This window comes from Schistocerca gregaria, chromosome 2 (genome assembly GCF_023897955.1).
Source record: "Schistocerca gregaria isolate iqSchGreg1 chromosome 2, iqSchGreg1.2, whole genome shotgun sequence".
Classification (NCBI taxonomy): Eukaryota; Metazoa; Arthropoda; class Insecta; order Orthoptera; family Acrididae; genus Schistocerca; species Schistocerca gregaria.
In genome coordinates this window covers 884494632-884508095 of record NC_064921.1, presented here as the reverse complement: position 1 = coordinate 884508095, position 13464 = coordinate 884494632, and the positions used below count along the sequence as shown (strand labels likewise).

Here is a 13464-nt window from a genome sequence, read left to right as displayed (position 1 = left end):
GCTCTACCCTTAATTCGATCCCTACGAAACCCTACATTTCAGCAGGATAATGCACGACCGCATGTTGCAGGTCCTGTACGGGCTTTTCTGGATACAGAAAATGTGCGACTGCTGCCCTGGCCAGGACATACTCTAGATCTCTCACCAACTGAAAACGTCTGGTCAATGGTGGCCGAGCAACTGGCTCTTCACAATACGCCAGTCACTACTCTTGATGAACCGTGGTAACGTGCTTAAGCTACATGGGCAGCTGTACCTGTACACGCCATCCAAGCTCTGTTTGACTCAATGCCCAGGCGTATGAAGGCCGTTATTACGGCCAGAGTGGTTTTTCTGGGTACTGATTTCTCAGTATCTATGCAGCCAAATTGCATGAAAATGTAATGACATGTCAGTTCTAGTATAATATATTTGTCCAATGAATACCCGTTTATCATCTGCATTTCTTCTTGGTGTAGTAATTTTAATGGCCAGTAGTGTAGTTACGTTACACACCGTCATGTTACATGCTACAATTTGGAGCCCTCTAGCGGCAGGGGGCTGCAAAAATGCATTCATGATGTTGACTGTTAATAACGTTTGTTTTATAAGAAGCTTTGAAAGTTTTGACATGAAAAACTCGGAGGCATTTGTTTTCAGGACGCCTTTGTAGTATGTCGTTAGAAGCCTTTGTAGTGTAGTATGTGGTTGAATTCTGTGTCTCCCCAAAATCGTCGTGTGTTGGTGGTATGACGAGAATTATATGGATGTGTTGTCGGCAGCAGCCGTGGTGAATTTCAGTCTGGCAATGGTCATTGCATACCGTCCCTTCTCCCTTTACCACTGCAGTTACGTGAAATATTTCACCTTTCAGGATAACCTTGTGACATCGGTTTATGTGAATGGATTTGTCTGTTCCACGTGCTATTTTTGGTCGTATTTGAGACTGCAGCTATTAAACTGCCAGCTGGAAGGCATCTCCCTTATATTACACTATATGCTGTGTTCTTTGCCAGTGGGTCGATCATGTCATTCCCCACAATCCCGGCCTACCCCATGGTGCATAAAAATTATACATTTGCATAGTTTTTCGTATTTCTGATACTGTAGCAGCTATTTGGTATGGTCAGTATAAGTCGTCATACTGTGCCATAGCGCTCTTTCAATAACTAAGAACTCCGACGTGTCAACTGAAGGCTATTTTGGTGGGCGGAATAGTACTCTCTTTTCATAGGTACTGCTAACGCAATTATATATGGACCCATAAGTACACACATATCTGTTGGCCATTGTTGTAAAGGTTTTCTAAATAAGCGCTATTCTTTACTGGCTTATATTCTATATTAATACGCAAGTCCAGTACCTGTCTGATGTTTTCGTAGTGCGTTGTTTCGACGAGATTCTGAAACTTGCTTAGCGCTGAAAATGCTTTCTCCAATTATGCTGGCCATTTGTAGATCCAGTTTGCAAATTTTATTTTTCAGTTCACCTCCAAGAATAAATTTCTGCTCCGCTACTTTACACGTTTCGAGTAATGCTGCATTTGTCAAATGGATCCTAAAGATGGTACGCGTAGTAGCAGCGCCTTATATAGGCAAGTGCCGCGCGTCTGCAGCAACTGCTGCGAAACTGCGCCTACTCGTACATCATGCAGGCATAATTTAGATGAGGTTGCATCACCATGTTATACGAACTTCAAGCTATGCTGCACCGCGCGAGGTGGCGTAATAGTTAGCACTGGACTCGCATTAGGGAGGACGACAAACCTGCATCCGGCCATCGTGATTTAGGTTTTCCATTATTTCCCTAAATCGCTTCAAGCAAGTGGCAGGAAGGTTCCTTTGAAATGACACGCCTGACTTCCTTCCCCATCCTTCCCTAATCCGTTGGGACCGATGACCTCGCTGTTTGGTCTCTTACCCCCAATCAACCAACCAAGCTAAGCCGTGATCCATGCCCATGTGTCGACCAACCCGCCATTGCAGCTGATGTCGATAGTTATTCACTACTGGCCATTAAAATTTCTACACCAATAAAAAATGCAGATGATAAACAGGTATTCATTGGACAAATATATTATGCTAGAACTGACATGTGATTACATTTTCACGCAGTTTGGGTGCATAGACCCTGAGAAATCAGTACCCAGAACAACCACTTCTGGCCATAATAAAGACTTTGATACGCCTGGGCATTCAGTCAAACAGAACTTGGATGGCATGTACAGGTACAGCTTCAACACGATACCACAGTTCATCAAGAGTAGTGACTGGCGTATTGTGACGAGCCAGTTGCTCGGCCACCATTGACCAGACGCTTTCAGTTGGTAGGAGATCTGGAGAATGTGCTAGCCTGGCCAACAGTCTAACATTTTCTGTATCCAGAAAGGCCGATACAGGACCTGCAACATGCGATCGTGCTGAAATGTAGGGTTTCGCAGGGATCGAATTAAGGGTAGAGCCACGGGTCGTAACACATCTGAAATGTAACGTTCACTGTTCAAAGTGCCGTCAATGCGAACAAGAGGTGACCGAGACGTGTAACCAATGGCACCTCATACCATCACGCCGGGTGATACGCCAGTACGGCGATGACGAATACACGCTTCCAATGTGCGTTCACCGCGATGTCACCAAACACGGATGCGACCATCATGATGCTGTAAACAGAGCCTGGATTGATCCGGAAAAATGACGTTTTGCCATTCGTAGCAGGTTCATCGTTGAGTACACTATCGCAGGTGCTCCTGTCTGTGATGCAGCGTCAAGGGTAACTGCAGCCATTGTCTCCGAACTGATAGTCCATGCTGTTGCAAACGTCGGCGAACTGTTCGTGCAAATGGCTGTAGTCTTGCAAACGCCCCATCTGTTGACTGAGGGATCGAGACGTGGCTGCACGATCCGTTACAGCGATGCGGATAAGATGCCTGTCATCTCGACTGCTAGTGATACGAGGCCGTTGAGATCCAGCACGGCGATCCGTATTACCCTCCTGAACCTACCGATTCCATATTCTGCTAACAGTCATTGGATCTCGACCAACGAGAGCAGCAATGCCGCGATACGATAAAACGCAATCGCATTAGGCTACAATCCGTCCTTTATCAAAATCGGAAACGTGATGGTACGCATCTCCCCTCCTTACACGAGGCAACGCAACAACGTTTTATAGGGCAACGCCGGTCAACTGCTGTTTGTGTATGAGAATTCGGTTGGAAACTTTCCTCATGTCAGCACGTTGTAGGTGTCGCCCCTGGCGCCAACCTTCTGTGAATGCTCTGAAAAGCTAACCATTTGCATATCACTGCATCTTCTTCCTGTCGGTTAAATTTCGCGTCTGTAGCACATCTTCGTGGTGCAGCAATTTTAATGGCCAGTAGTGTACTATCTGACGATGTCAATGTACTCTGAATGCCGATTTGCAAGATGAACAAATGCTGTAGAACATTCACAGTGTTTTCGTCGATGAATTCGAAAAAGGTTTTGCCAAAAAGGTGGAAGGTGCCAATTAAATGAGTTAGTGTCTAGTAGATACTTCTTTCACAGCTTCACTGACTCGTACCATGGAACGACGCCGTTAGGATACACGAAATTTTGCAAAAGGAACATAAACTAACCGAAGTATTCTCGTTCATTCACTAATTCATTCGTTTATTGAAATGCGTAGGATGGATTTTACTTTCCAGGATGTGTAACAAGTCAAAGTCTAAATTAACAAAACAGAGAAGCAGCTCTTAAGTTATCAGTAAACTATATTAACAATAATCTGTCACCATGCTGTTTAATGCATTCACACATTAAATTCCTTCTACTAAATTCGCAGTGAAGTCGCTAGTTTGTAAAGAAAGCATCTTAGTTTGCACCAAATCGCTGTTGTTTATCTAATAGTGATAGGTTAATATTAAGGTGAATACATTAGCAATTTTTCTAAGAAAATCATTACCTTTTCTGTGTCAACAAATGCTTAGACTTGGCATGTACATCAGACAAGCTGTTTGGCTCGTTCTGCGTTTTGGACGACTTGCTTTCGAAAGACCTGTTGGTGACAAAATAATGGAAAATTAATTTCGCTGATTTGCTTAAAGGACAAAGGAGGAAGAATGGAGAGGGACGGAATCTTTTTGACGTAAACGAATGCCATAATCTCGTACACCGATAGCAAGTCAGAAGTGCTGCCCTCTGTAATAAGTAGAGATGTTACTCTTCTTTTTGCAAAGAAGATGAGCGTCGTGTGATCAGCTCTGGATTGCATCATGTCGGTCGCGTGGTCCGGCACGACCCTTGGACTCCAGCCTGCGTTCAGCACACTTGCATTGCGCGCCCACGGGAACACAGGTGCCCCCGCCCCGTTCCCCGCCGCTTCCCCCACTGCTGTCAGGCGATGACTCGCCGCCAACCCGCAACCGCCCAGGCGAACACGTGAGCGTCGGAGATATAGACCCGGCGGTCTGCCGACCAGAGCCAGTTGAACGTCGGTGGCTTGTTGGTGCAGACAGGATTTCGTTGGAAAACGTCAAAGGAGCTAGTGGTGAGTTCGACTGCTGTATCTTCCGCAGTGTAACGTGAAGTAGTTAGTAAGACTTGTGAATATCCTATTGTTGGTGGTACGAAATATTTTGTGGAGAAGCGTTCAAGTCCAGAATTTCCTGTGCTAATTCAGAACGAGAGGAGGACTTACATTATTACCAAGATTAAATACGGAGACTTGAAGTGTAAGTTAGTATTTGTTTCTAGCAAATACATGATTGATTTCAGTGTAATGAAAAATATTCAACAACATACGCAACGGACAAAGGAAGTATACTCACTAAGCTTCTATTTGCAAAATATCGACAAAGGTACGTAACGAATCATTTGAAGACGCCAAACGAAAATGGGAAATTTCCACTAAGCTAAATAATGGTGATGTACAATATTAGTTTGTCTAAAGAAAAGTAGCATTTATATCACCCTATTACGTGTGCAAATCTACCACCCGCAGTGTAATCTGCAGGAAGGTGGCTGCGAATTTACTAGTGAGAAGAATGGCGGATCGTGAACAGAGATATAACAACTAGCTGTCACTTTTGCACTGCCCGGGAGGAAAATGAATGTCGAATCCGCTCCCTCTGCGACATCATAGATACTTACCCAAAACTTTTTGTTTGGTTTCATTGTACCTGAAAACGTGTGGTGAGAGTTTATAGTTGAAACCTTCATTGCTTTTCTCATCTATTTGGGGAAAAAAAATCGTAGTAATATAATCGGATATGGGGACACGAAAGTCCTGCCTGAAATATATCATTGCTTCTAGCGGTCATTCACCTCAAAAGGGTACAATGCGTTGTTATGTTATAATCATCATGTTGCTCGTTACGGTGTGGCGGATGAACGCCGTTTCCTGCGAAATACGGCATGCGAAGTACGTTGTGGGGAGGAACGTCGGTAAATGGTATGCCTGTTAAAAACTTGAGCTCGCTATTGTCAGAAAGTTATGTTGTTGATATCAGATTGTTAGATAAATTTAATTTACAGTGAGTGAACTCTGACGTTAACACGTTATAGACAATGTAGGTGATTCCTAGAACCTCAAAATTCTTGCTTTGTTTTCTGTGTGTAACTTGCAAATTACGTAAAGCTGTCTTTGTCAAATGCTTGGTCGGTGTGAGTTACTCTTAAGTTAAATAAGAACCATCGCTTGATTAGATAGCTTAAGATACGTCACTACGGATTTCCTAAATCATTGCACGATAACTCATAGATTTGTACTCGTTATCACCTCAGTACATGATGTTTAATTGGTCGCTAAGTAGACTACACGGGTAAAAAACTGCTAGAATTTCCAACTTCAATGAGTCCGCGCTTGAAATTCAAATCCAAATCATAGAAACACTTCGTTTGTCCCCAGTTAGTTTCGCATGTTCTAACGGATGTGCATAAGTAGCTGAATTCAAACAGGAAGAAGTTATTCTGTGCTGTATCGCATTGATTCATATCTGGTAACCTTCATGTGACTTTGATCTGCTTAATTCTGTCAAATTGCCATAATCATGGCAGATCAGTTAGGGTTTTACATAATCCGCCATAGAAAGGTTCAGAATAGTGTGCCTCCTGTCTACTGAAGAGCGGATTCCTGTCAAATCTTCAGAACGCGATCAAACTTTCTCCATTACAGTTTGTAAGTAAAATTCTTGATTGCAATTTTTGTATGGCGAAACAATAGACAGCCATATTGTTCTGCCCCATATTTAATAGAAGTAATTGCCTTTGTTTCCCTAAGTTTATTCTTATATCTGAACGAGCAACAGAGGAATCCACGTTGTACATTTGTAAACGATTCCTCGTAGGTACCGGTAAAATTTGAATTGATGTCGTGGAACGTAACTTTGGTATAGATTTTTTGATATAAATGTCGGACCACAATTTTCACCGATTACTGCAACGCTAGGCTGAAACGAAGCACTTGTTCTTTATTGGAAGTGTATACCGGACTTCGGAAACGTGTCACTGCAAACGAATGTTACTAAGCCGTTTTTAAGTATTCCCCATGTCGTCGATTTTTTGCTATTTTTTTTCCTATCGAGTGCTCGATGCTGCAGCTGGAACGCCACCTGGACACATCTTTCCAGAACGTTCTTGCCACTCCAAAATTGTAGTGAAGTGTGTTGCTTCCATTGCTCAGTTTTCCCTCTTCTAATTCCATGGGTGTTAGCCACAAAGTATTGTATTATAGGTTTGAATCTTTTGCAACTAGTTTCTCTGACCGTGCCGTAGTAATGAATTGAAGACTGCCACTTTATTTCTCCGCTACTGAACAATTGTGACATCTATTTCATATCCCTACGCCGTATATTTTTGAGAAGACTGACTCCATTTGAGAGTACTTATGAAGCCGAAGGCTGCTGAAGTTTTACATTTCACGAAGTGAGAGACGTATTTATACGTTCATGACGTAACGTTTTAGTTATATAGGAATCATTAACAAAATTTATGGAAGACAACGAAGGCGTTAATTGTGCTGCAAGTGGTGTTCGTTGCAGGTAAGCATTTCCATATTGGCCCATCATTATGTCCAGTGCCATATTTCTTGAGAAGTGACACACATGTCGCTAAAAAATCGTAAATTTCGCATTTTTATTTATCCGCATTCAGAAATAAGATCTGTCTAATGAGGTTTCAGAGCGTGAAATAGTTAAAACAACTTGATAGATATGTGATGAGTTGTTTGGTGCGTAATAGTTTCTCTCTGTTATGGTATTTTTGCTTTAACTGTGAATGGAAGCTAGCCATAAATACGTACAATGGGCGTAGCAAAGGAGAACATGTAATTGTTTCTATGAAAGCAGTGCTGATTAATTTATGTTTGTCGATTAAATAACAGAGGATAATTTAGGTGTTCGGTAATGAAAGTAATTGATTGTTGCAGTAATAACGGGGCAATTATAGCGCTTCAGCAAAAGAGGCTATCTAACGATCAATAGTCCAGATTACTGCTACTTTTGTAGGATCGTCAGATCAGGTTGTAGGAGTTTGATATACACTTCACACAGCCAACTTCGTATGAAAATGTTAAGGCATAGCGGTTTTTGACGGTAGTTCAGACAGAATCGCAAGAGGCTGCTAGTTTAGAAAGGAAAATATGTATGTAATCTGCGAAACGAGTCTAGTGATTCCTAGAGTATTTCGCTTAAGTGTAATGCAGAGGATATGCAGGAACACACATGTATCGAAATACTTGCAAGCATTCACAGCGTTTAATGCGCCTAACATAAATTCAGTTACTCATCTCCGCTTGTCATTTCTAATTTCGTAGTTGTACTCAGCGTAAACTCAAGAGTTGTCCGTTAGTTAACGTAGGCAACAATCAGGAAGTATTAAATACCGGTCGAGATCACTTGATATCTATGAATTCAGCTGGTGCCATCAGCAACCACGCAGTATTAACGGCGTATTCGAATATCGAATAGCAATGATGTTTTCCACTCTTCTTTCGGACCTGGAAAATGAGGGAGACTAATTATTGAAACTGTGTTTAATAAAATTTTCGAGGTACCATAAACCTTGTAACAAATTATAGGAAGAGTAATTTAGCTGTACAGAAGTTGCTGTGGATAGTTTTGAAATGGAACGGGCACAACGCCGAATTGAAATAAAAATAAATTTACCAGATCGTGAAAACAGCAGGCCCGTGGGACAGGATAGACATCAGAGAAGGAAGCTGTACGTCTTAAACATTATTTCCTATCTTCGGAAAATATACCATCATTTAAAACGTGCAGAGCACACTTCTTCTATAACCAGATTCCTCTCTAACTTACCTCCGAGCGTTTTACTCGTTGGACGGTAACATTAAGAACATGACGTTATTTGGAACGCCTTAACTTAGTTCATAACCAGAGGACTTTGGGAAGACGCGTTTTTTTTATTTTCAACCCGTCTATGAACACAGATTTGCTTTACTAATTATACATGAACCTATTGGAAGTTTTTTCTTCCGATTTCGAACGGTTTTAATCATACTGGTACTGTGGGAAGGATCGATCGATCAATTCCTAAAGTATCGCTATCGCAGTACACCCTGTATCGATTGCAGACGGTGTGGTATAGTTTCGTTCCGTACGGTGGAGAACGGTAGGTGCGAGCCGCTGTGAAGGCTATGTATGATATGACGTTTGGGCGCCGCGAAGCCGTGGCGGAGACGGCAACGTGAGTGGCGTTGGAAAGGTTGTGACACAGATAGCTCATGGCCCGTCAGCTGGTCGCGTGAGCTTCAAGGCCACGGCCAGAGCTGGTTATCTGGTGCTGCCTCCGCGCAGTCTGGCACCTCTGCACATACAGGCTCACAGCCAAGTGGGCGGGGTTTCCCTCTGCAACGCCGTCCATCACGTCACGTACTTTCGAGACTGGCGCCTAGTGATCAGTCCAGGTGATTACGCAGTATCTGGTCAGACACGCAGTTGCATTGAAGCCTCCTTAGCAAAATGGAACATTACAGAGGTTTTGTTAGAATCGTATATCAAGTGAACGTTTATGAAATGACAGTATTTTCTCAATACCAGATGAAATAAAGTTAGTGTAATGAAATACATATTATATAAAATGATATCAGTCACATCTTACAAATAAAAGCATTTCTCTGAACCGTAACCGAATTAGAGCATGCTTATATTCTGACGGTTTACATTCATTGTAAGTCAAAATGAATAAATAGAAAAAAGCGTTGTGTAGACATTCCAGGCGGATTGTGCACTTTCATTTGTCATACCACTATTATTCTTGTTCTTCTATTTATCTGGACACCAATCGCAGGTTTTACTTGCACATTCTCAGTGTAAGTTGTAATATACAGCCATCCTCAGAACCAGTGTCGCGGCATTAGAAATGTCGTAGCACAGAGGCACATGATTATGCTACAACATTGGAGCTGAAGATGGTTGTAGATTAGAGATGGAGCTGGTAACTGCTCAAGTAAAACCAGTGATTGCTGCCAACGTAAATGAAAGAAGAAACATTTCTATCGAACAATGTGTTTTGTCGTTGAGAAAAAAAATGGTTTTTTAAAGTTTCAGTAGTTTTGTGTGGAAGCGAACTTTCCTTGCTCTGTGTAGCGAAGTGTCGGCTTTAAGCACGGTCGCCGTTTTCAATTAGCGCAGGGTCACAAATGAAGCTGTGTTAGCCACGCGTGTGTATTAGCTCTTCGGCTGAGTAATTCTCAGCGGAGCTTTCCAGCTCCTCAACATGCTTTCGACGCAAGTCTGCTTACCAAACGTGGCCAAAGGTGTTGTTAATTATGAACTACATCGCATGGACTATAGATATCGTAGTTACGGCACCGTCCAAAAGATAATCATAAGTAAAAGTTATTACGGAATCAAATACTTTATGCTTTTTACTGTGGGAGATAGTGTACGGCGATGCACCCCTAGCAGTCAAAACTACAGTACTGTGAGCTACGTAACGCTGGCTGTAGCCAAAAACAGTTGACTAGCGACGAAAGCCATCCGACAGTTATCGACTATTACAGATTCAGGACTAGGAAGCTGATCGGCCAACTTGACTTGTATATGACAAATGCGAAGCAGACTGGAGTAGTCGACGCTGACGGAGTGATCCAAGAGGCTAAAGTCAGGAAAGCTGTAAGGTAGGTTGCTGTGTCAGCACTGATCTTTAATCTGAATACTAAAGAGATAGTGAGGGAGATACAGGACTATCGCGAATTACGAAATGATTCTTGTGGACAAAAAATCAAGGTAAGGTTTGTTGACAACAGTAGACGCCGAGACTGAAAGGGAACCAGTCGGATGGTTAATGGAATGGAATGTGCCGTAGCTGATGGCTAAATATGCACATAAACAGAAAGAAAACTTGGGTAACAACGGGCGCAGCAGGTAGACAAGCTAAGGGCTCTGTTTAATTTGGAGGAGTGACTCTTGGAAAGGGGACAAATTTAGCCATCTGAGATGTGGGATGCAGCAGTTGTGCTAAAATGAAGAGAGAAAGAGATTGATGTAAAGGAGAGCTGCATGAAACCAACCTTCAGTTTTTGACCAGAACTGACTCATCTTTTACTCACTAATCGTGTAATGTATGGCAACGCCATTGTTGAGTTTCGTGAAGTATACTACTGGAATGAGTTGCCGAATCATACTGCGGCGAGAAAACGTGGGGGATGTTGTTGCTTAGCCTATTTGTTGGAGTACCGCTAGCAACGATAGCCTAGTACTTAGCAATCCAGGATCATGTCCTTTATTACTTTCGCGCTGACCTCTTTACATTTTGTTTGCATATTTGGTAACGAGAACCTGTAACGAGTACACGTGCGTGAGCAAATATATTTTACGTTAACTATTGTGCTTCCACTTCGTTTTCAGTACAACTAAACAAATCAGCTCTCTCAAAACTGATAGTTGTGAGATACTAGAACACATCATTAATCTTGAATTACACTACTGCCATACCCTGTATTTTTCGTTATCAGTTCCATTTAGCCTTGGCAAATGTTGGTCAGTCTGTAAATTACGTTGATATTTGGCTTGGGGTTCGCAGCACCCAATCGTGTCGTGCTTTGTGTCGATCAAGTGCTATTTCCTGTTGTCTAACTATTGTGCTTTACTTTAGTGTTTTTTGTTACGTCCAATGTACTGACAGACAACGGAGGTAAATAATGGGTCTATAACTTGAACGTAGTGACATTGATGTCTTCCAGTGGTGGTATTATTGATGAGGATCCAGACCATGTTGTGGAAGAATCTCAAGTGTCTGATGAAGATAGAGGAGCAGAAGGTAATGTACACTGATCGGACAGAACATTATGACTCTCTACCTAATAGCCAGTATGTCCACCTTTGACACAGAAAACAGCGGCGACGCTTCGTGGCATGGAAACTGAGGCTTTGGTGAATCGGTGGAGGGAGTAGGCACCACCTCTACACACAGGAGTCGCCTAATTCCCGTAAATTCTGGGGACCTGACGCCACGTTCAATCACATCCCAGATGTGTTTGATCGGGTTCAGCTCTGGCAAGTTTGGGAAGGGGGGGGGGGGGGGAGGAGGCAGCAGCACATCAATTGGAACTCGCCACTGTTGCCCTCGAAACATCCATCAAACTCCTGGTCTTGCGACGTAACGCATTGGAAACATGTCATGAAGAGGTGTACGTATTCTGCAACCAGCGTACTATACTCCTTGGCCATCATGGTGCCTTGCACGAGCTCCACTGGACTCATGGATGCCGTCCCCCAGAGCATAATGGAGCCGTCAGCAGCTTGTCTCCGTGCTGCAGTACAGGTGTCAAGGAGCTTCTCCCCTGGAAGACAAGGGATTCGCACTCTCCCATCGGCATAAATAAGAAGGTACTGGGATTCATCAGACCCTGCAATGCTCTGCCACAGAGCATCGTCCAGTGCTGATGGCATGTGTCCATTTCAGTAGTAGTTACAGATTTCTTGGTGTTAACATTGGGGCCGGCCGTTATAGTCGAGCAATTCTAGGCGCTTTAGTCCGGAACCGCGCTGCTGCTACGATCGCAGGTTCGAATCCTGCCTCGGGAATGGACGTGTGTGAAGTCCTCAGGTTAGTTAGGTTTAAGTAGTTCTAAGTCTGATGACTTCCGATGTTAAATGCCATAGTTCTTAGAGCCATTTGAACTATTTGTTAACATTGGCACTTCTATGGATCGTCGGCTACGGAGGCCCATCGTTATGAGTGTTCCGGTGCACTTATACTCTGTCCAGTTAGAAGTCTGATGTTAGTTCCGCCACAGTTCGCCGCTTGTCCTGTTTTACCAGTCTGCCCAGCCTACAGTGTCTGTAATGAAGGGTAGCCGCCCATCCCTACGACGTCTGGACATGGTTTTACTTTGGTTTCGCCACGTGTTGAAGACACCGCAGCACCCCTCTAACAATGGACAAGGCGTGCAGTTTCCGTAGTGCTTGTGCGTAATCTCCGGGCCATCACAATCTGCCCTCGATCAAACGCAGATTTCGCACCTTCCCCAAGCTACCCATGGACAACACGCTCACTGAAAATACACGCACCGTGCGTGCGTCTGACTAGCAGTCATGCCTCGCCAGGGTCGGTGGTCATAGTGTTTAGTGGAAAGCTCAAATCCACTCAGACGTCTGCTGGACTGCAGCAAGATTCTCAGGCCTCAGGGTCTGGACTTCCTAATGTCTAGTGCACCTTCACAGAATTAGAAATGTGGCAGCTCGTATTGGGAGAAAAAGACGAGTTGTGGAGCATTCAAGAACCAGAAAAGATTGTCGGTCCATTAGCTAATTACCTCTTGCCAAAGGATAAGTCAGAGTTGAGTCGTGGAATCCACTTATTTGGCCTAAATAACTGGAACAGATAAAGCAACAGCTAGGGTTCTCTTTTGAGACTGGTGTCAAAGTTATCATAATGACTCACCTGAAAGCGAACTATCATTCCTAGGTTTGTTGTGTATGTATGGAGCACAGAAACTGTCATAGAAATTTAGAACAACTTTGGTTTTCCAGCTTCAGAAGTTTTGTTTATCGAACAACTATATCATGGGGGAGGGGGGGGAACGATTTAAAATTGTAGGATAATATCTGAGATTGGATTACCGGCAAATCAGCTGAGCAACTCTGGACTCAGACATATGTGCCCATTCAGGATTTACATGAGACATTGCAACTGTGTTCTCCAAATCAGAAACTCGAAAGGCTCTTTTCCATATGCCATATTTAACGTGGCTTCAAAGCTTAACATGTAAACACCACCTTGTAAATATAGGATAAAGATTGTAAAGCTCAATTCAAAGAAGTATTGCGTGTTAAATACAGCAGCATATGCCGGTAAGTGCGGCTGGTCCCGGCCGAGGTTCGAGTCCTCCCTCGGGCATGGGTGTGTGTGTGTTTGTCCTTAGGATAATTTAGGTTAAGTAGTGTGTAGGCATAGGGACTAAGGACCTTAGCAGTTAAGTCCCATAATATTTCACACACATTAATATGCCGGTAAAATGAAACCACCTAATCAAGAAAAA

At 43.2% G+C, this 13464-nt stretch overlaps 1 protein-coding gene across 2 annotated transcripts in view; it reads left to right on the top strand.

Moving 5' to 3' along the window:
• Positions 1–4398: 4398 nt before the first annotated feature.
• Positions 4399–13464, top strand: part of LOC126335309 (acyl-CoA Delta-9 desaturase-like) — a 61451-nt gene continuing 52385 nt past the window's right edge. The window contains exon 1 of one of the 2 annotated variants that reach the window (XM_049998449.1): positions 4399–4506. Coding sequence is in view for 1 of the 2 variants with exons in the window: in XM_049998447.1 (XP_049854404.1) it covers positions 6948–6997 (50 nt within the window). In the remaining variant the exon portion in view is untranslated. Of the gene's footprint in view, positions 4507–5111; positions 6998–13464 lie in introns of those variants that run through there. The other variant, XM_049998447.1, reaches the window with a different exon arrangement.